The sequence below is a fragment of the Miscanthus floridulus genome, chromosome 2, assembly GCF_019320115.1.
Source record: "Miscanthus floridulus cultivar M001 chromosome 2, ASM1932011v1, whole genome shotgun sequence".
NCBI classification, from domain to species: Eukaryota; Viridiplantae; Streptophyta; class Magnoliopsida; order Poales; family Poaceae; genus Miscanthus; species Miscanthus floridulus.
Genome location: NC_089581.1, coordinates 164,598,221 through 164,618,409, shown reverse-complemented (window position 1 = coordinate 164,618,409; position 20,189 = coordinate 164,598,221). Strand labels below are relative to the sequence as shown.

The following is a 20,189-nucleotide window of genomic DNA, read 5'->3' as shown; positions in this document are numbered from 1 at the left end:
ACAGTAATCACACTCCAATAAAAAAAACAGTAGTGGTATATACTACCTCCGTCATTAAAAAAGTGCCTAGCAAGTTTCTTGACTAGATTTATAAAATAATATATTATCAACATTTATATTACTAGATTGATATATCCCATAATTTATCTAATAATTCTTATTACATAAATATTACTTTTTCTAATTTTTTAGAATTATATTTTCTATATTTTTTGTACATGTTTAGTTAAACTTTGAAAAGTGAGATATAGCACTCTTTGGGAGACGGATGTAGTCCTGATAAGGAGCCTACTTGGTTGGTTGGCTACCACTACCAAAGATTTAGCAAGAAAAAATTGCTAAAACTAAGGCAAGAATATTTACCATAAATTTGATATGCTAATTGTGAGACCTTGATAAATTTTGGTAGCCAACTAAATGGCTGTCAAAATTTTGAATTGTCTAAGTTTTGTGGTAACCAAATTTTGGCCCTCAACCAGTCAGGCCCAAGGTAAAAAAAAAGGAAGGAAGAACTCATGGTTCGGTGTTGTACTAATGATATATCCTCGGCCAGAACCAGAACAACAAGATCGCATTTTCTTCTCTCGCAGTGTGTATATGGAGACGGTCAAAACATTGCTGGACTCGACCGAAACGCTACTACGTCCCGTCCGATTCACACTCGAACGAGTCTTCACGTAGCTTCCATAGGCACCAAGTTCCTAAGCCAACGATTCCGATTCAGGCCCTGTTTAGAAATGTCAAATTTTTTAAGATTCTTCATCGTATCAAATCTTTGACGCATGTATGAAACATTAAATATAAATAAAAAATAAAACTAATTACACAGTTTAGACGAAATCCACGAGACGAATCTTTTAAGTCTAATTAAACTATGATTGGATACTAATTACCAAATAACAACGAAAACGCTACGGTAACATTTTACAAAAAAAAAAAAAAATTGGCATCCAAACTGCCCCTCACTTTCACGCTCGAACAAGTAGCTTCCGTAGGCACCAAAGTTCTCATATAAAGTCAAAATAAATAGGAATAGTGGTTTCTGTTCTCTATAAACTGGTACACGCAGGAGCCGAACGCTGCAAAGGCGATTTACCGGCCTGGTCGGCCCAAATATCGTGTGCCAAGCCCACGCGCAACGTCGAGCGAAGGAAGACTACCCTAACCTCGTGCCCGCTCGTTTCCTTGCTCGACTTCATCCCCTCGCCGCCGCCGCCGCCGTCAAGCGACGATGCTCGACATCAACTTGTTCCGCACCGACAAGGGCGGCAACCCGGACCTCATTCGCGAGTCCCAGCGCAGCCGGTTCGCCTCCGTCGAGCTCGTCGACGAGGTCATCGCCCTCGACAAGGCATGGCGCGAAAGTAAGTGTCTCCTCTCCTCATTACCCTGCCCCTCGAACCTCTTCTAGATCCCCGGCCGGTCTCTGACTCCCATGGGTTCACGTTGCTGCTGCAGGGCAGTTCGAGCTGGACAAGATCCGGCAGGAGCTCAACGCTACCAGCAAGAAGATCGGCAAGCTCAAAGCGGTACGTTCCGTCTCAAATTGCGGATTTGCGATGCCCTCGTTATCTATTTCCTTCTCGGGGTTCTGGGTTTTACGTGACGGTGGCGTGTTTCTTTGCAGAGCAAGCAAGAAGAGGAAGTGAAGAAGCTCATGGAGAGCACAGACGAAATTAAGAAGAGGTTGGCAGCCAAAGAAGTTGAGGTGCAGGAGGCCAAGAGCACCCTCGACGCCAAGGTCACGACGATTGGCAACATCGTGCATGAGTCCGTGCCAGTCAGCGACGACGAGGTGATCCGGAAATTTAGTTGGCGGTTCTTCTAGATATTTTCTTTCCACTGCAGTACTGAACGGCTGAAAGAAAATTATTTTTTCAGTCACTGTTAGATTGTAATGTGGCAACCAAACTGTTAGCTCCACTGTCAACTCCAACCCTAATTCTCACCCTCACCCTTTGATTGTTGGAATTCTAATTGTGCTTCAAGGTTCTATATGAACATACAGAAAAAATATTGCATTCCTATTCTGGTCCAATCTTAAAATTGCAAGTGGTCCCTCTGAATTCGACCTAATTATTATGAATTTCAGCTGAACTGATTAAAGCTACTTCTTGCAGGCAAACAATAAAATTGTACGGACATTTGGAGAGAAGAGAGTAGAGGAAAATTTGAAGAATCATGTGGACCTTTGCAGGATGCTTGACATTGTCGCTTTGGAGAAGGGTATATGCTCTCTACTTTTCTCTATTTACAAGTCCTTTCTTACTGCCAGTATTGCTTGTTTAAGCCTGTTTCAAAGTCATTACTGTACAAAGTTACAAACCAATTGCCTATATCTCTTTTTTTCTGAGTTGTTTTCTGGATTAACTTGCTAATTTTGTTCCTTGCTGGCATACTGGTATGGCTGCATGTGATTGTGTGCTGCCCCTCCGTTAACTTAACAACCCTTTCCTAGGGAATGCTTAGTTCCATATATGTATACATTTTATATATTCAATATGCTTCTAACAATCACCCTGCTTCAACTAATTTCAATGTGCTTGTGCTCTTTGTTTGCTTTCTTGCTGTGATTAAGAACATTTGTGGAACAGGTTGTCAAGTTTGCCTCACAACCTTTTACCTATTTACATTTTTGCAGGTGCTGATGTGGCTGGTGGTAGGGGTTTCTATTTAAAGGGCAAAGGTGTCCTCCTTAACCAGGCACTGATAAACTTCGGTCTAGCTTTTCTGGAAAAACGGGGATTTGAGCCAATGCATACTCCCTTTTTCATGAGGAAGGAAACGATGGCAAAATGTGCCCAGTTAGCCCAGTTTGATGAGGAGCTTTACAAAGTAAGGCTGATGAAATATTCCCTACATTCATTGTTTTATGACAACATAAATTATGCTTCCCTAATTTTTTAGCGAAAGATAACACATTCTCTTCCTGTATCGGTTTACCATAATACACTCATCTTTTATGACAATTAAGATTCTATACGAATGAAAATATATAATACATTTGGTCTTCTTTTAACTATCTTTTCAGTTCTAATGTTTTTTCGTGCTATTATCAAAACTATTTTCCATGTAGTCAATATCAGCAACATTACTTCTTGTTCTTTGTTTTCGGCCGATCTGTTTCAATTTCGATTACTCTGGGTACGATGGTTTTTACTCATAATAATAGTTTGATTATTTGGATGAATGTTTTAGTTTTGATCTTTGATTTTGCATATATTTTATGGACTATCTATGTATCTGTTGAAAGAATTCACCTACAAAATCTGTCAGTTCTCTAATAATAGTATCTCATTTTATTTCAAGTACATTACTAGTAGTTTCATTTGTCAGGTTACAGGTGATGGTGAGGACAAATATCTCATAGCTACATCAGAGCAGCCATTATGTGCTTATCACCTAGGTGATCGAATCTACCCTGCTGAACTTCCAATTAAGTGAGTAATTTTTATCTTCAGTTTCTTTGTTGTTTAGTGACGCACGCTATCGTATTTAATCACAAATAAATTATACATACGTATAGATATGCTGGGTACTCTACATGCTTCCGGAAGGAAGCTGGTTCTCATGGAAGAGACACAGCTGGCATCTTTAGAGTTCACCAATTTGAAAAAATTGAACAATTCTGCATTACAAGCCCAAATGACAACGATTCCTGGGAGATGCACGAAGAGATGCTTAAAAATTCAGAAGATTTCTATAAGGAGGTAATAATCAGTGCGTTGTGATCTTTATAACCCAGGTTGTCCTCCCCGACTTTTCTAAACATTTCTTTAATGTCCATCTTGTAGATTGGGCTACCATACCAAGTTGTTTCCATTGTCTCTGGTGCTCTTAATGATGCTGCTGCTAAGAAATATGATTTGGAAGCATGGTTCCCCGCATCAAAGACCTTCCGAGAGTTAGTATCCTGTTCAAATTGCACTGACTTTCAGTCAAGGAGACTTGGAATTGGGTATGGCCAGAAAAAGGTTAATGTTCTGTGCCACTTTGATTATTGTAGACGTGTCATTGCTCTCTGCACCTTTACCCAGAGTACGTTAAAATCTTACCACTACTAACTAACATTTTCGATGTCTGACAAATTACAGAATGATGAACAGTCCAAGCAGTTTGTTCATATGCTGAACTCTACCTTGACTGCTACTGAGAGGACCCTCTGCTGTATTCTGGAGAATTTCCAAAAGGAGGACGGTGTCGAGGTGCCGAAGGCACTGCAACCTTATATGGGCGGAGTAGAGTTCCTTCCTTTCAAGCAACCTTTGGATGCCAAACAAGCTGCTGACTCCAAATCAAACAAGTCCAAATCAAAGGTTTTTTTTTCTTGCTTATGCTGCCCCCCTGCGCAAAAATAGCATTAGAATCCATATTTTTGTCTGATCATTTTGGCTCCTCTCCTGACAGGGAAAGGCTCCTTGAGCTGGATGAGGAACAGACTGAAATGCAAATGCACGTGTAGGTGGAACTGATGGATATTGTGCATCCTTATGTTAATTTTTGGGCCTGTCAGTACTCACAGCATGACTATGGAGTTGCAGGTCGTTTACCCATTTTGGTTTCTTGGCCACCACATTATCTGATGACATACTTGTCAAACTTATATTGCATAGGATTTCTTGATATCCGAGCACCACCATCCCTACCCGCTGTGTTTATCGCGTTGCCTCATAACGTTGCCTGTTCGTCCCTGAAACCACCTTATTTTCCGTGTAGCACAATTAGTACCGGTATGCTGGTGTCTTGATTTTATCTTTTTTGAATGATGATGGTGGATTGGTGCACTTCTGATCGGTTCTGAGAAGGCATCTTGTGTCAGTGGCATGTTCTTTGAAATGCTATTGTGGCTGGAACTTGGAAATGCTCATACGCATGTGCTTTGATTCTAGCGTTGCATTTGCTGTATGCAAACACCTGTAACTACTGTGTAGGTCAGGTGCTGAATTCTGTCTGGCTATGCTTTCCAGGGTTTCACTGCTCAATGTGACTGTAGCCCTTGAATTCGTCAAGCCGCATGCGTTCAAACTAACCCCTTCCCCCGCAATTGTTTGCCTGTGAGGCTGGTTATGCAGCTTTGCTACATTTGAACTGCAGGTGCATTTGCTAATAAACCGAAGCAGGGCTAAAGTATACCAGCATAATGTGTATGCAGTGCATCGCTATGCAGTGGTGCACTCTCTTAAACGTGCGTGTGTTTTTTTTTTTGAAAAATATTTGCAAGGCTTCTGTAGGTCATTTATTTGCATTGCTACGGAGTACGGACGTAATAGTACTTGGGAAAGGTGAGACCTGTCAGGAGCGCGATCACGATTCACGAATCCAAGAGGTTCTCCGTATGCCAGGGTGAAAACGAGCCCTCCGTTCCTAGGCGATTGCAAATTTTTACGATCTAGACACTGTAGCATGTTTCGTTTGTATTTGACAAACTTTGTTCGATCATGGACTAACTAGGCTTAAAAGATTCGTCTCGTGATTTACAACTAAATTGTGCAATTAGTTATTTTTTTATTTACATTTAATGCTCCATGTATGCGTCTAAAAATTAATGTGATGAAGAGAGAGTGAAAAACCTTAGAATTTTGAGACAATCTAAACAAGGCCTTAGACTAGACTATAGACGCCAGCCAGGGTGAGCCAAGGGAGATTTATGATTCGCCGACGGGGACAAAGGGACCAGTAAACCCGTGCAGAGCCTGCGCCATTACGCTACTATTCATGCGCGATGGGCACTGTCAGCGGAAATAAACAGCCCATGATTAAGGCGAGATCGCGGGCCACGGGGTTCCATGTATATGTAGCCAGTCCTATTTTTTTTTAAGTACGAAAATAATATTTTTTTTCTCTCATAACAAATCAGTTTTACAAATCAGCCACAACAGCAATAAGTCCTGCCGAACATGGCCATAGTCATGTATAAACTCGTTTATATTTGGCATGTTGTTAGTTGTTTAGCAGAGAAATGCCGAGGAAAGTTGAGACAAACAGGAGGGAGGGGAGGATGTGTGAGCGCGCTATCGAGACTGGCGACCGAATTCGATCGGCAGATGTGCTGGCCACGTTCCTCGATTCCAATTATGATGATGATAGCTTCTATGCACTGCAGTCAACTAGGTGGCATTGTAATGGGAAATTTGTTGGTGTCTGGCTTTTCTGGACAACATGATTTCCGATGCTTCCGTTCTCAATAATCATGTTCCTGTTCTATACGAACTCGCAGTTCCTAGGTAAACGGCTTGTCAGCATCAGTTTGTACAAATGCACGGTGCTGAGACCAGTCTGCAGGAAATTGGCTACACCGTGGTAGATGGTACGGAGATTTTTGCCTTGCTCGCTTGGCTTAAAAGTCATAGATGAAAGTATTGTTTACTGATTTGTTGTGAGAAAAAAATGTTGTTCGTTCGCTGAAATAGCACGGCTTATAACACAAGCGAACATGGCCTTTATCCGTAGAAAATCGGCCACTGAGATCTAGTCTGTACAAATGATGTACGGCGGAGGGTTTTTTTCGAACAATAGTTTACTTTATTTTATTTTATGTAAAAGAAATGGGAATGGCAAGTGTTTTTCCGTGACTACAGATTTTCACATGGCACTAATTAACTCCCTGTGAACTTTGAAATTCCCGTGCCATTTTTATGCAATCATTGAGTTTCACATGGCACTAATTAGCCTAAAGATTCCAAATGGCTTCCATGAATTTCCCGTTGAGAAAAAAAAAATACAGATTCAGCCACCGAAGGTCCAAAGGGCAATGGCATTTCGCGTCGCTTTAAATAAAGATAAAGAGACAATCAGCGCGCCATGGTGCCCAATCGGCTTCGAGATCCTGAAAACCTGTAAAAGCTTTAACATACGCTTCTTTTTTACTTCTTAACTTCGCAAAAATATGCAGTTTAAGTTTCTGACGTTTTGCGGTACAAAATCTTTTTGTTGTACTAACACCATTAACGTACCACCTAGTTACAAATTGGATTGCTTTTGCCTGGATGAGAAGATCACATTCACATTTCTTCTTTTCTGGAAAAAAGGATCTTTCGGCCTGTTCGCTGGTTGGTTTCTGGGCTAGTTTGAGCTGGCTGGTGCTGATTTATTGTGAGAGAAAAATACTGTTGACTAACTGATTTAGACTGCCTGAAATCAACAAGCGAACATAGTGTTTGCTACATCTGCATTCAAACAAGCTTATAGTAAACAAATCAAAAGGGAAGAGTCAAGAGATTCTGGCACTTTGCCCCCCTAAAACCCGCGCGAGCACAGTTCTCCATGCCCAGGAGAGGCTGACCATGTGTCCTTTCTCTCGCTAGCCACCACTCACTTATCGATCCATTCAAAATAAAAATGCCGCAGAGCTTTCAAAAAAGGAAAGAGAGAGGGTAAGGCCCCGTTTAGATCCAAAATTTTTGGATTTTGGCTATTGTAGCACTTTTGTTTTTATTTGGTAATTAATGTCTAATTATGGACTAATTAGGTTCAAAAGATTCGTCTCGCGATTTCTCACCTAACTGTGTAATTAGTTTTCTTTTCGTCTACATTTAATACTTCCCCTGTGCTTTTCCCCTGTGCTTTTCCCCAGCCATCACGAGACAAGGCGATAAATTCCACTGTGCTTTTCCCCAGCACAAGGCGATAAATTTTTGACTTTTAGGTGGCACCTAAACGGGGCCTAAAATAAAAAAGACAAGGCGATAAATTCCACTGTGCTTTTCCCCAGCCATCACGAGACCTCTCCCCCCGCTCGCCGAAGGCAACCAACGCCACCACCACCGCACCATCAGTTACTACTGCTGCCTGCTTGCCTGCCTGCGCCTCGCCTCCAGGCTCCCTCCAGGAATCCCCCCTCGGATTCTTTCCCCCTCTCCAGCTCCCCCATCCTCCCGTCCAGCAGCGCCGCCTGCACTGTGCTGCCGCTGCCGCCTTCGGCAGCACCGCTCGCCTTCTGTCCTCCGTCCTCCAGCCTCCTCGGTTCCCGCGGTAAACGCTGTTCGCTTTCTTTCTTGGCAAGAGCAACGCAGCGAAGATCCTGGCTTGGATCTGCGCTCGCCTGCTTTCTTGCGTTTCTTGGCCTGTTCGATTCTCGGGCTGCTGCTCGGTTCTTGGTCCTGTGGATTGGGTCCGCCGGACGCCGGTGGAATTATGGCTTTGTCTCTCGTGTCAACATCGTCTGTGCTCTTTCTCCCTCATCTGGAACGCGTAGTACGGCCGTGGAATTATTTCTGGGGGTTCAGTCTGTTAGCGGTACCAGACGTTGTTTTCCTAGGCAATAGCGCGGCTTACCTGCTTGTACTGAAACAGTTGGTGAAGTTCGGGTGGTGCCGTGATGTGTACATGTCTTACGCTTCTCTGCAAGCTTTCATACCTAGTAATGGAGTCGAGTGGTACATGATTTCAATTGCGATTTGATACCCACCTAGCTTGTTTCATTCTTGAAACGGAATGCTCCCTTTTCTCCTGGGTGTTTGCTAGACCGAATAAACATCCTGCATTGCCCAATGCCCACAACAAAAATGTAATAAAAGCACTCTTTAACAGATCTGATCTGTCCACTGTCTTTTAGTTGTAGTTACCAGTACCAGTACGAGGGTTCAAAGTTCAAACTATAGCGACAGTTGTGCTTCTTAGCTCTTCTATGTACTCGTTCAGCAATGCATTGTGTCAGACTGAATTGCTGTGCTAGATTTCGAAACCACAACTGTATTGTGGCCCACTGGCCCTGCCTGTGTTAGTTTTACTGTCCATTGTTCACTCTGAACTGCATTGTCTTTTTTGGGAAAATTATTGGAGAACTCCTAGGCCCCTGGATTTTCTTGTACGTTGGAGCTTTCAAATTTTGCTAATGCACAGCCAATACTTGGACAGAACACAATGTACTGGTTTGTTTTGGTTTTCTTATATACAAGACACATATGTCTAAGATTGCAATAAAATATATATGAGGATATTTTTTTTAGAATGCTTCTATTTTGCAATCTCTTGTTGTTGGCCTATTCTAATTTCAACCATATTCATTGCTCTTCTGTGTAATACAATCTTTAAACTACTTCCAAGGAAAAAGACTTCAGAGAACAACTATGACAGCTATCTTATCTGATTTTATCAATTTCTTGTGGTTCTTGAAGTAGATCCTTTGTATGCTGATATCTCATTTGATTATGTGAAGGGTGGGCTATGAAGTTAAGGACAAAACGGCCTGAATGGAAGTCCCTTATGCCTCTACAACTGAGCAGATTGAGCAGGAAATCTGCCATGCGTTTCTTTTTGTTCCCCAAGGTTCAGTCGACTGGTCAATCACCAGATGATACCCCAGTTTATCTTAATGTGTATGATTTGACACCAATGAATGGCTATATATATTGGGCAGGCCTGGGCATATTTCACTCAGGAATTGAAGGTTCTTTTCTCTGCCATATGCACGTATATATTTTCCCAGTTAATACATAATCAAATGCTGGTTCATTTTCTGCTATTTCAATGTTCAGATAATTTCTCCTGTATCCTTGAAAACTAAACTAACATCTCATTATTCGTTTTAGCAAATAATGCTATCTAGTGCTGTCATCTATCTGCTATCTCACCCTATGAAGTTGTTTTTTCTACATTAACAATCCTATCTGCATATAGGTTTGTTCAATGCCCTAAATTCTGTTCTGGCCATTAGGCCTGTTTGGAACATGGGAATTTTCCTAAATCCTGCTTTTTCTCTGTGAAATGGAACTGATTCTTTTGAAATTCTTGTAAGGTACTTGTGAAATTCCTGTGTTCGAATATGTCCCTTGGGTATGCATTGTTTCACCTTGCCTAGGTGAGCTACATATTAGATTCTTTCTGTGCTGTCATTGATGTGTCTAGCTGAAATCGTTGGATTCACTAGGTCTCATTGTACAACAGCAACAACAACATAGCCTTTCAGTCCCAAGCAAGTTGGGGTAGGCTAGAGTTGAAACCCACCAAGAGCCCCAAGTCACGATTCAGTCACTTCAATAGCTGCTTTCCAAGTACTCCTATTCAAACATAGATCTCTAGGTATATCTGTTATGACCGGCATCTCCTATGCCAGGCGCAGGCCCAATAGTGGCTAGGGGGCCGGTCTGTTAAGGGGATTAGAGGCCCAATTTATTGCTTATTTGGTATTTTCTTAGAGATAAATATAATTCCTTAATTATAGCATCTATAGGGAAGGAGAAATACTTGTAATCGGGGATGATTGGAATTAAGCAGAAAACAACAATTAAGTTGCTGGCTTCCCTTGGGAGCCAGCCGTCCCTGCCCTCTCCCTCACGTGAACAGTACCCGCGTTACTGTAGCGCTACGGAACTCTAGGGCTGCAGCAGCAGCCGCCGCTCTCGCCGCCACGGCCCCTCACCGACGTCGAGAGTACAGATCATGTCCTCCCCTCTTCCACCCCTATAACCTGCGCAGCAACACTGGTAGGGCATCAAGTCCTATCAATCTAGTATCAGAGATCTCTGGTTCGATCATGTCCAGCCCGTTACTGAGTTCTTCCCACCCGCCGCCACCAACGTCTTCGTCGGCGCTGCTGCCCCACACATCAGGTGCGCCGGCTTTAGGCGCGCTGGCGTCCTCAGGGCGCGAGCCCCCTGCGCCCGTCGTCTTCCGCCGCCCTCGTCCTCACCCCGGAGCAGATGACGGCCGCAATCCTGGAATTAGGGCAGGCCGTGGCGGGCATCAGGGCCTTCCTCGTCGGGCCCTATGCGCCCCAGCCGCAGCCCCAGCTGGCACCTCCTCCTCCGCCACACCAACAGCAGCTATCGCCGCCCTCGGCCGTGACCACGCCGCCGGTCATCTCGTACCAGTATGGGATGCCCTACGACGGGACTGCAACGACCTCGTTCCCAGTCGTGCCGCCGCCATCCAAGGGCGTCCCCATCCAGCAGATTAGGTTCCCGTCGTCGCCGTCACCGCTTCCAGCTTGGATCGCCAGTTCGTCGAAACCCATCTACACGGCGCCCAGTACCCAGCCGCACCTACCGCCGCTCCCGACCACCGGGGCTGTCATGGCGCCTGGCGGCGCCCCAGCTCTGGGCGTCCTCTACGGCGGGGTGGACGGCCCCCTGTTCCACGGCGGTAGCCTGATGCCAACGCTCTCCGCCGCGTCGCCCTCGATGGACAGCACGGGCGCGGCGCCCTCGGCCGCCGCACAGGACCCGCCGCCGCCCAAGTTTTACAAGTTGGAGTTCGCCACATACGACAGCTCCGTTGATCCCCTGAATTGGCTCAGCCAGTGTGAGCAATTCTTTCGGGGTCAGCGCATGCTCGCCTCCGACCGTACCTGGCTCGCCTCCTATCATCTCTGGGGGACGGCCCAGACTTGGTACTACGCCCTCAAGCAGGACGAGGGCATGCCACCGTGGGAGCGCTTCAAGGAGCTGTGTCGTCTGCGCTTCGGCCCTCCGATCCGCGAGTGTCGGCTGGCTGAACTGGGCCGGCTGCCGTTTGTTTCCACTGTGCAGGAGTTCGCTGATCGCTTCCAGGCGGTGGCATGTCACGCCCGGGACGTCTCCACGCGTCAGCGGGCCGAGCTCTTCGTTGGTGGCCTTCCGGATCATATCCGGGTGGACGTGGAGATGCGCGACCCCTCGGACCTCCAGACGGCCATGTACTACGCCCGAGCGTTCGAGCGTTGTGCGTCTGCCATGCAGCCGGCGCCTCCTCCTCGAGCCGCTCGTCCGGCTCCGCGTTAGGGTCAGCCTCCTCCGGCGCGCACACCCGGGGCGGCCCAGGCGGGGCAGGCCCCCGCTGCGGCCAATGCGGCCCCCGCGGCGCGCCTGTTTCGCCGCCTTACACCGGCGGAGCAGCTGGAACGTCCTCGCCAAGGACTATGCTACAACTGCGACGAGCCCTACGTCCTTGGACATGTGTGTCAGTGACTCTTCTACCTGGAGTCCGGGGACTACATTGCGGAGGACGCCGCGCCCGCTGAGGACGGGGACGCGGCCATACCACTAGAGGAGCCGGCCGCCCAGGGGCAGGCGGCTGCTCACGCTCTCGTCGTGTCCCTCCATGCACTTGCAGGTATCAGGACGGAGAACACGATGCTGCTGCCGGTGATGGTCAAGGGGGAGCGCCTCTTGGCCCTTCTAGATACCGGCTCCACCCACAACTTCCTCCAGGGCGCAACCATGCGCCGCCTAGGGCTTCCGCCCACCGGGGGCGTAGCTCCGCATCACCGTCGCCAACGGCGATCGCCTGCGTTGCGAGGGCATCGCCCGTCACATCCCCATCAACATCGGGGCCTAGGACTTGCGTCGGCCTCGACTTGGGCTGCTTCGACTTCATCCTCGGCGTCGACTTCCTGCGGACCTTGGGCCCCATTCTCTGAGACTTCGAGGCCATGACGTTGGCCTTCTGGCGCGAGGGTCGCCGCGTCCTCTGGCGTTTACCGGCCACATCTGGCGCGACCTCTTCTGGATGGCCGGCGTCAAGCTGTGTATGAGCACGGCTTTCCACCCGCAGACTGACGGTCAGTCCGAGGTGGTGAACAAAGCGATTGCCATGTACTTGTGGTGTGTTACCGGTGACCGCCCGCGTGCGTGGGTGGACTGGCTCGCCTGGGCGGAGTACTGCTACAACACCTCCTACCACACCGCCCTGCGCGCCACTCCGTTCGAGGTGGTCTATGGCCGTCCCCCGCCGCCCATCCTGCCGTACAAGCCGAGGAAGACCCGGACGGAAGTTGCTGACGCCCTCCTCCGCAGTTGTGATGAGATCCTCGCTGAGGTGCGCCAGCGCCTCCTGCAGGCGCAGCAGCTGTCCAAGAAGTACTACGACGCCAACCACCGCGACTTGGAGTTCGCCGTCGGCGACTGGGTCTGGCTGCGGCTGTTACACAGAACAGCGCAGTCCCTGGACCCCCGTGCCAGACGCAAGCTTGGGCCTCGCTACGCCGGACCGTTCCAGGTGTTGGAGCGCATTGGACGCGTCGCCTACCGCCTGCAGCTGCCGGAGGGCGCTCGCGTCCACGACGCCTTCCATGTGGGGCTGCTGAAGTGGCACCGCGGAGATCCGCCGGCTGTTCCGGTTTCCCTTCCGCCGGTCCTCGATGGTCGCGTTCTGCCGGGACCAGAGCGGGTGCTGCAGGCGCAGCAACGCCGCGGTGTCTGGCGCGTGTTGATCAAGTGGCGCGGCCTTCCGGACGAGGATGCTACCTGGGAGCCTCTCGACGAATTCTGCGAGCACTTCCCTGACTTCCAACTCGAGGACGAGTTGTTTGCGCAGGCGGGGAGAGATGTTATGACCGGCATCTCCTATGCCAGGCGCAGGCCCAATAGTGGCTAGGGGGCCGGTCTGTTAAGGGGCTTAGAGGCCCAATTTATCGCTTATTTGGTATTTTCTTAGAGATAGATATAGTTCCTTAATTATAGCATCTATAGGGAAGGATAAATACTTGTAATCAGGGATGATTGGAATTAAGCAGAAAGCAACAATTAAGTTGCTGGCTTCCCTTGGGAGCCAGCCGTCCCTGCCCTCTCCCTCGCGTGAACAGTACCCGTGTTACTGTAGTGCTACGGAACTCTAGGGCAGCAGCAGCAGCCGCCGCTCTCGCCGCCACGGCCCCTCGCCGACGTTGAGAGTACAGACCACGTCCTCCCCTCTTCCACCCCAATAACCTGCGCAACAACACCGGTAGGGTATCAAGTCCTATCAATATCCCAAGCTTTCAAATCTCTTTTTATTGCCTCCCCCCATATCAATTTCGGTCTTCCTCTACCTCTCATATTACTAGGTCTCATTGTACCGTATAGAAAAATGGACGAGATGGTGGGTTTTGTGCTATGTTGCCTTTGTAATAGGAAGTAAAATATTACAATTGGAAAGAAAATTATTTGTCTATCTACTGGGCTTGGAAGATGATTGTTTTTCTTGATGTTGTTAGCTCCATTTTTATGTTTATGGCTTCAGTGTACCAAACACTTTTTTCATCTGAGAAAGCTTGTTTAAAAAGATGAAATCTGTACCCATGTTGGAAATAGGGATCTTTACGGATCCAGAATCTAGTTTTATAGGGTTTTATATTTTTTTAGGTGCCCTGCCCATGAAATCTCTAGTGACCATGCTAGACATCTTTATAGATCCAGAATCGAGTTTTATAGGGTTTGGTATTGATTTAAGAAATTTTCTTTAGGTGCCCATGAAATCTCTAGTCCTCCCTAGTCCCTAATACTAGCTAGATAGGGAAGATGGGAATTAGGGAATGGTATGGGAGTAGGAATGGTGCACTAGTTTGGTGAAGTCCATGTGGAGAACTTGGAAAAAGAGGGGTATTCTCGGGCATACTAGCATTGGTCACCGAGGGATGGGGAAAGGAAGTAATTTACAAGCTTGTTAAATACTCAATGCCACTAACAACCATCCGTTAATAAAGTTGCATCTGAATGATCCGTCTGGGTTGTTAGTTCCTGTCTAAACTTGCCAGTCATTTTTAACAATAGTAGTCTTTTTTGGACTAGCCTAGATCTTTCTTCAGGTTCATTTTTCACTTTGTTCTCCACTAATAAAGTGTGAATGCTTGAATGTAGTAGGCTTTCAGAATGGAATTAGACTGAGCTATATATGCGAAATCATGATTTTTGGAGAGTATGGATTCAGGGGAATTTGAATGGTGCAATTTTTCAGCTAGTTTTGGAATATTTTAAAAGGGCAATTTGTGTAATTATCTTGCTGACTGCCTCAGTTATTAAATGATGGTGACATTGGCATTCAAACCCCTAATTGTCAATAAAAAGTTGTCACATAAGTTCTGTTGTTGCTATGCAAATAGTATAGATGGTTTATCTACAATAAGTTTTAACAACTGAATTCTCAGATGACATATTTTGATTGGCTCTCTTTTCCATTTACAGTTCATGGTGTTGAATATGCATTCGGAGCTCATGACTTCCCCACCAGTGGGGTCTTTGAGGTAGAACCTCGCCAATGCCCTGGTTTCAGGTTCAGAAAATCAATATTTCTTGGTACAACATGCTTGGATCCAATCCAAGTTAGGCAGTTCATGGAGCTGCAGTCAGTAAACTACAACGGAGATACTTACCATCTTATCACGAAGAACTGTAACCACTTTTGCAAGGATATGTGCTACAAGTTGACCGGTAACAAAATTCCCAAATGGGTGAATCGGCTTGCCAGAATAGGTACCATAACTTTATACATGTGCTAATGCTTTTACTAGCTCATTGATTCCACATAACAAAGGTGATAGTGATTTAAGTGCTACTTGGGCATAGTCAGAGTGCATTACGCGGCTTTAACGGTCATTTCCACCATTTTTCGCTGTATATTATTGTTTCCACTTTACTTTCTAGAAATGTGGTTTACCCTGGTTTATGAATGGGCCTTCATTTTCCATAAGTTTTAAGTAGTTTTCCATCACACCATATCACAGTGTAACTCAGTAACTGTGCACTTGATATGTGATGTGGCATTAGCTGAATCATCATGCAAAGAGGCGAGATGTCTCTAGTGAATAGTTTCATCCACAAAGAGCGCTACAAAATTTTGCCATATGTTTTAAGCAGGTTGTTGAATTCAACAGCATGCCCAACTAAGGCCTTGTTTGGATGCACATGTATTCAACTTAATCCACATGTGTTGAAGTGGATTGAAGTGAAATTAAACTAAGTTCCATTCCAATCCAATCCAACACATGTGGATTGAAGTGGATACACATGCATCCAAACAAGGCCTAAGGGAACCGTGGCAGCTCTGACTGTATAGTTTGATGCCAGGCTTTGTGTTTCAATTTCACTTGTAGGACTGTTTTGTATGTACATGGAGTTCTTGCTGTAGCGTTTTTATGTGAACTTTCCAGTTCATATTATGATGATCAAGAGCATCTTTTCCTTGTAGGTGCCATTTGCAACTGCCTTCTCCCAGAGTCGCTAAAGATCTCTCCGGTTGGCCATGATCCAAATAGTCAATCTGAAGACTCAGAGAAAAGGCGTCTGAGGAACCCATTTAGTTGTTTCTCTTCGATCTCGAGTCACCGCCAGCTGCCGTCATCTTCTCCTTTCCCACCGTCTCCTGTGAAAGAGGGTCTCCCCCATTGTTCCTCGAGGAAACCCAGCACGGCGACTCTGAAAAATAGGTAGCCTGGCGCCCCTGTGGTGTAATTTCCGGTACCAAGTCGTTGCGCTAATTCTTGCAGTGTCAACATCTGGATTGCACGGCAAGTGCCGTGCTGTAGCTTTCTGTCTGGTACTTGTTTTTGGTCGCTAAAAGTCAGATGCCTGATGGCTGTATCATGTAAAACCCAAGCGTCGTGTGCTGATTTGCCTCGCAAGCTCTGTTGGGAGGGGTGAATTTTCACTCGATTCTACCCGCCTATGTACTCTGCTCAGTGATTTGTATATTAACCCATTATTCTTTTAGCTGTTGAAAAAGCGCCTTGTCGTTCCTGGAATCATCGCCCAGCTTTTTCGTGACGACGATGCTTTCTGAGCAGAGTAACATTTGTGGACTGTAAAAGAAATTCCTTCAGATTGATTCTCTCTCTCCAGTATTTCAGGGTCTGTACCTCATCAACCATACAAGTGCGCAATTTTGTGACCGCGGGACCAGAGAGTTGATTGGACGGTAGCACCGAAATGGGTGCCGAAAATTCTGATGCCTGCCTGTTCCAATCCTATAGTACAATTCCATGAGGGAAACACACCGGATAAGAATGCCTACAGGAGTAGCTAAGGTAGTAGTGCAGTAGTGGTGGTGCCCTTTGGTGCTCAGTTCTCCGCCGTGCCATGAGCCATCCCCCACACCTGTCGCCCTTGAGACACAGAGACACTGCACCGGGGCGACGGCGTAGTACGAGAGAGACAGAGACGTGCTCCTCCGTGCCCGCGCGCTCCGCTCCGCTCCTGTTCCCGACGAAACGGAGGTCGCCGTCACGCAGCGGATGATTGATCCATCGACGATCGGGCTGCGTTGGGTTTGTTCGCTTCGTCGTCGTGCCGAGTGACGGGAGCCGCCGCGCTTTTCGTCAGGTCATCTCATCTTTACCAGGCTTATCTCCCAAGAAGAGAAAAGGCGACGAGTACTGATGCATGGCCTTGATGCAATCATTAGTTGTGGATAACGCTCTACCTAATTTTATTATTATTATTATTATTATTGCAGACGACGCTTCACTTGTTTAAGTGCAGTCAGTTAGGATGCCTCGATCACAGAGTTGTAAGCGTTGGTCTTTTGTGTATGCTCAACATAACAAGTAACAGTGTTTGAGTGAGAAACAAACACTGCTTGAGTGGTTAGCAGAGATGGTTGTACTTGTACCCCTAACCACCAATGGCAAGATTTGGCATCCTGTGTCTCCCCAGTGAGGCAGTGACTGATCGGCGACGAGAACCTTTGATTCTTAGTCTCAAATGTGCCGGACTAATCTCATGTAGCTTTTAAAGGTTCGAGTCTAAAAGCATCTGCGCTCTACTGTTAAAATGGTAGCATTGGTCCCCTAAAAAAAATGGTAGCATTGGTGTAGTCTAGGCTGTTATTGTCTTCATAACTGGTAGAATGCACCATGCATTTGTAAGAACATTAGTAACAGCTCGAACTTTTTAGCTTTTGACCAACTTTTTTTTTAAAACAAAATTGTAATCCATAAGTTCAGAAAACTAAAGTGAACAGAGTTAAAAATATTTGACTTAATTAAGTTCATAAAAAAATATTGTAGATGTTGATGTTTTTTTTTTCTTTAAACTTTATCAGAGATAAAGAAGTTACTTTGGATAAAACTAAAGTTAACTAAATTTGAAGAGCAATTGGAGGAAGCAATAGAGAAGAGAATGGATCGTGTTCGTCAAAGTATGATCTAAGTGTTTTTTTTTCTAGGGACTTAACTGGTGTTTGGTTCGAGCTACTAAACTTTAGTAGCTGCTAAACGGTTTAGTCACTTTTAGTAACTCTAGAGTTATTAAAGAAGACTAAAGCCCTTTTAGTAGCTTTTAGTCATAGCGTTTGGTTAAAAAGTTACTAAAGTGACTAAAAGCTACTAAATTTAGTAGCTACTGGACGAACCAAACATGCCCTTAATTTGTGAAACAGCCCAGAACTCAAATGAAGCCCAGACAATTGGGCCAAGTCCAAATTTCAGAATTCATCAGACAAAAACAAATAAAATAACAGAAGACACCAAAACATTTACAAGCATCTTCTGATTCCGATTACCCCCATTCCCCCCAATATTACATCACAGAGACCATTAGTTCATGATAAGAACTTGCATGATAATCCACACAAATTTACAGAGATTACCAGCTACTAATCTACATGGCTTAAGTTACTGAATAGACTTAATTACCGTCAGGACATTGACTGATAGACGTCGTACTGATTATACTAGCGACTTGATTGCTTGCTACTACTGCTACGGGCGCCCTTCAAATCGATCCATCCATTAACACGAAAATACCTAGCTGATCTGAGAGCCGGTCAATCCTTCCTCGTTCATGCTCATCGATCGATCAGTTGAAGTGATCGTAGACTCCTCCGCCGAAGTAGCCGGGCGCGAGGTCCATCATGTTCATGTAGCTGTTGTAGGCGTACTCGCTCATGTAGGTGAGGTCAGCAGCGGCCTCCTCCGGCTCCACCCCGAACTGCCCCACCAGCGCCGCCGGGTGGTGCGTCACCGTCGAGAACGACGACGAGCTCGGGCTGCTGCTTCCTGCTGCGCCCGCTCCAACGCCGCCGGCTGCCGCGGCAGCCGCGATGAGCTTCCTCTTCTCCTCCTCCGCCTCCGCCAGCCTGTCCTTCATCTTCAGCAGCTGCAAGACGACGACGGCGCGAAACACGCGTGCATGAAGTTAGTAAGCAGCAGCACAGCAGCAACGGGGAACGAAAACAATTCACCGTGACCACACCGAGATCGAGCGAGGCTCGCCACTATGTGGCCATGTGTGTAGATTTAAATTAATTTGGTGTCGCTGGCCGGAATAGTTGTTACCTCGGTCTCGAGGTGGCAGTTCTGTAGGACGACGGCGTCGTGCGCGGCGCGGAGCTTGGAGAACTCCTCCTCCATGAGCTTGCTCTTGTGGCGGGCTCGGCGGTTCTGGAACCAGACGGCCACCTGCTTGGCGTCGAGGCCCAGCTCGGCGGCCAGCTGCACCTTGCGGGGCGTCTCCAGCTTGCGCTCCTTCCTGAAGTTGAGCTCCAGGAACCGCGCCTGCTCGTCGCTCAGCCGCCGCTTCTTGGCCTGCTCGTCCCCGGCCTCGCCACCATCCGCCGCCGGCCGCGGCTTCCGCCTCCGCCGCTGCCGAGCCTTCTTCTGCTGCTCACCACCTGGTAGCACATGTGTACATTATTGCCGCGCCGTGATGAGCTCCAAATCTCTTGCTCGTTCAGGTACATATATCATATCATCCATGTATTACTTGATACACATATGACATATGGTACCAGAGATGATATGTGAAGAACTCACCGGAGCCGGGGGTGGCGGCCTCCGCGAAGCTCTCGGTGAAGACGAAGGACGGGAACAGCAGCCTCTCTTCCTCCACGCAGCCCATGGTTCAGGTAGCTAGCTACTCGAGCAAATTGCACTCCTAAAACCACCGCAGGGACAGCAAGAAGAAGAGAGCTGCTGCAGCTGTTTCTATGTAGTACGTAGCTAGATCGACTGATGCTCAGTTGCTCACTACTTCGATCAGTCGCTGTTGATGGTTGCTATCTACAGGCAGCTTTAATCTGTGCTCGCTCTGCCTCTGTAGTCTGTACCAAGACTCGTGGATATTTGTATAGGAGTGTTAGCTGCGCTGGGTTGCCCAGTGACCAGCGGCTGTGTCCTAGTCTGTGAGCTCGGAGTCCGGCCCGGGATTTATAGGCGCTGGACTGGAAGAGCGAGGGGGCGCTGCTGTTGCTGTACCCCTACTTGGGTTAGTTGGGACTTGAGTGAGTCGATAAATTTTAGAGGAATTTCCTGTAAGCTATTATAAAATATTGTAATTTCTTGTGAGCTATCGAAAAAGTTCAGCGAACTTCAGCGTTACTATTCTAATATTTTTTTTTTTTGCTCTCTATACCACTGCCGTCAGATTAGACTCTAACGGTGTCAATTGTAGGTGTAAAAAGTCAAAAATATCCTTATGTCTAAATATGTCATTATTTTTTTTAGCATCTTAACGACTTCAAATAAAAAAACTCAAAACTAGAAAGTTATGATCTCGTCAAGATCTATAATTTTCATATAA

The 20,189-nt window shown here is 46.6% G+C and overlaps 3 protein-coding genes across 4 annotated transcripts; 2 read left to right on the top strand and 1 right to left on the bottom strand.

Moving 5' to 3' along the window:
- Nucleotides 1–1,112: 1,112 nt before the first annotated feature.
- Nucleotides 1,113–4,696, top strand: LOC136540455 (serine--tRNA ligase-like). 2 transcript variants are annotated; one of them, XM_066532463.1, is made up of 10 exons: nucleotides 1,117–1,364; nucleotides 1,459–1,529; nucleotides 1,628–1,795; nucleotides 2,121–2,226; nucleotides 2,642–2,835; nucleotides 3,337–3,440; nucleotides 3,527–3,710; nucleotides 3,795–3,974; nucleotides 4,095–4,316; nucleotides 4,408–4,696. In XM_066532463.1, exons 1-10 carry the CDS (start codon nucleotides 1,232–1,234, stop codon nucleotides 4,420–4,422), a joined length of 1,377 nt encoding a protein of 458 aa, XP_066388560.1. In that variant the 5' UTR covers nucleotides 1,117–1,231; the 3' UTR covers nucleotides 4,423–4,696. The 2 variants fall into 2 exon arrangements, with proteins under 2 accessions (XP_066388561.1, XP_066388560.1); XM_066532464.1 differs by lacking the exon at nucleotides 4,408–4,696 and having other exon boundaries at nucleotides 1,113–1,364; nucleotides 3,795–3,958; nucleotides 4,095–4,264.
- Nucleotides 4,697–7,725: 3,029 nt separating this feature from the next.
- On the top strand, nucleotides 7,726–16,437 carry LOC136535567 (deSI-like protein At4g17486). Its single transcript, XM_066527862.1, has 4 exons — nucleotides 7,726–7,971; nucleotides 9,158–9,388; nucleotides 14,859–15,146; nucleotides 15,862–16,437. Exons 2-4 carry the CDS (start codon nucleotides 9,166–9,168, stop codon nucleotides 16,101–16,103), a joined length of 753 nt encoding a protein of 250 aa, XP_066383959.1. The 5' UTR covers nucleotides 7,726–7,971; nucleotides 9,158–9,165; the 3' UTR covers nucleotides 16,104–16,437.
- A 1,691-nt stretch (nucleotides 16,438–18,128) lies between these two features.
- Nucleotides 18,129–19,773, bottom strand: LOC136535568 (homeobox-leucine zipper protein HOX12-like). The gene is made up of 3 exons (XM_066527863.1): nucleotides 19,424–19,773; nucleotides 18,947–19,281; nucleotides 18,129–18,767 (listed from the first exon to the last, which is right to left on the bottom strand). Exons 1-3 carry the CDS (start codon nucleotides 19,506–19,508, stop codon nucleotides 18,468–18,470), a joined length of 720 nt encoding a protein of 239 aa, XP_066383960.1. The 5' UTR covers nucleotides 19,509–19,773; the 3' UTR covers nucleotides 18,129–18,467.
- Nucleotides 19,774–20,189: the final 416 nt, after the last annotated feature.

Excerpts from the sequence above, each read along its gene's own strand:
- LOC136535568 (XM_066527863.1), bottom strand. The coding sequence starts at position 19,508 with ATGGGCTGCGTGGAGGAAGAGAGGCTGCTGTTCCCGTCCTTCGTCTTC. Across the intron at positions 19,282-19,423 it reads GGCCGCCACCCCCGGCTCCG|GTGGTGAGCAGCAGAAGAAG; the intron begins GTGAGTTCTTCA and ends ATGTGCTACCAG. Across the intron at positions 18,768-18,946 it reads ACTGCCACCTCGAGACCGAG|CTGCTGAAGATGAAGGACAG; the intron begins GTAACAACTATT and ends GTCGTCTTGCAG.
- LOC136540455 (XM_066532463.1), top strand. The coding sequence starts at position 1,232 with ATGCTCGACATCAACTTGTTCCGCACCGACAAGGGCGGCAACCCGGAC. Across the intron at positions 2,836-3,336 it reads TTGATGAGGAGCTTTACAAA|GTTACAGGTGATGGTGAGGA; the intron begins GTAAGGCTGATG and ends TTCATTTGTCAG. Across the intron at positions 3,975-4,094 it reads TTGGGTATGGCCAGAAAAAG|AATGATGAACAGTCCAAGCA; the intron begins GTTAATGTTCTG and ends GACAAATTACAG.
- LOC136535567 (XM_066527862.1), top strand. The coding sequence starts at position 9,166 with ATGAAGTTAAGGACAAAACGGCCTGAATGGAAGTCCCTTATGCCTCTA. Across the intron at positions 9,389-14,858 it reads ATTTCACTCAGGAATTGAAG|TTCATGGTGTTGAATATGCA; the intron begins GTTCTTTTCTCT and ends TTCCATTTACAG. Across the intron at positions 15,147-15,861 it reads GAATCGGCTTGCCAGAATAG|GTGCCATTTGCAACTGCCTT; the intron begins GTACCATAACTT and ends TTTTCCTTGTAG.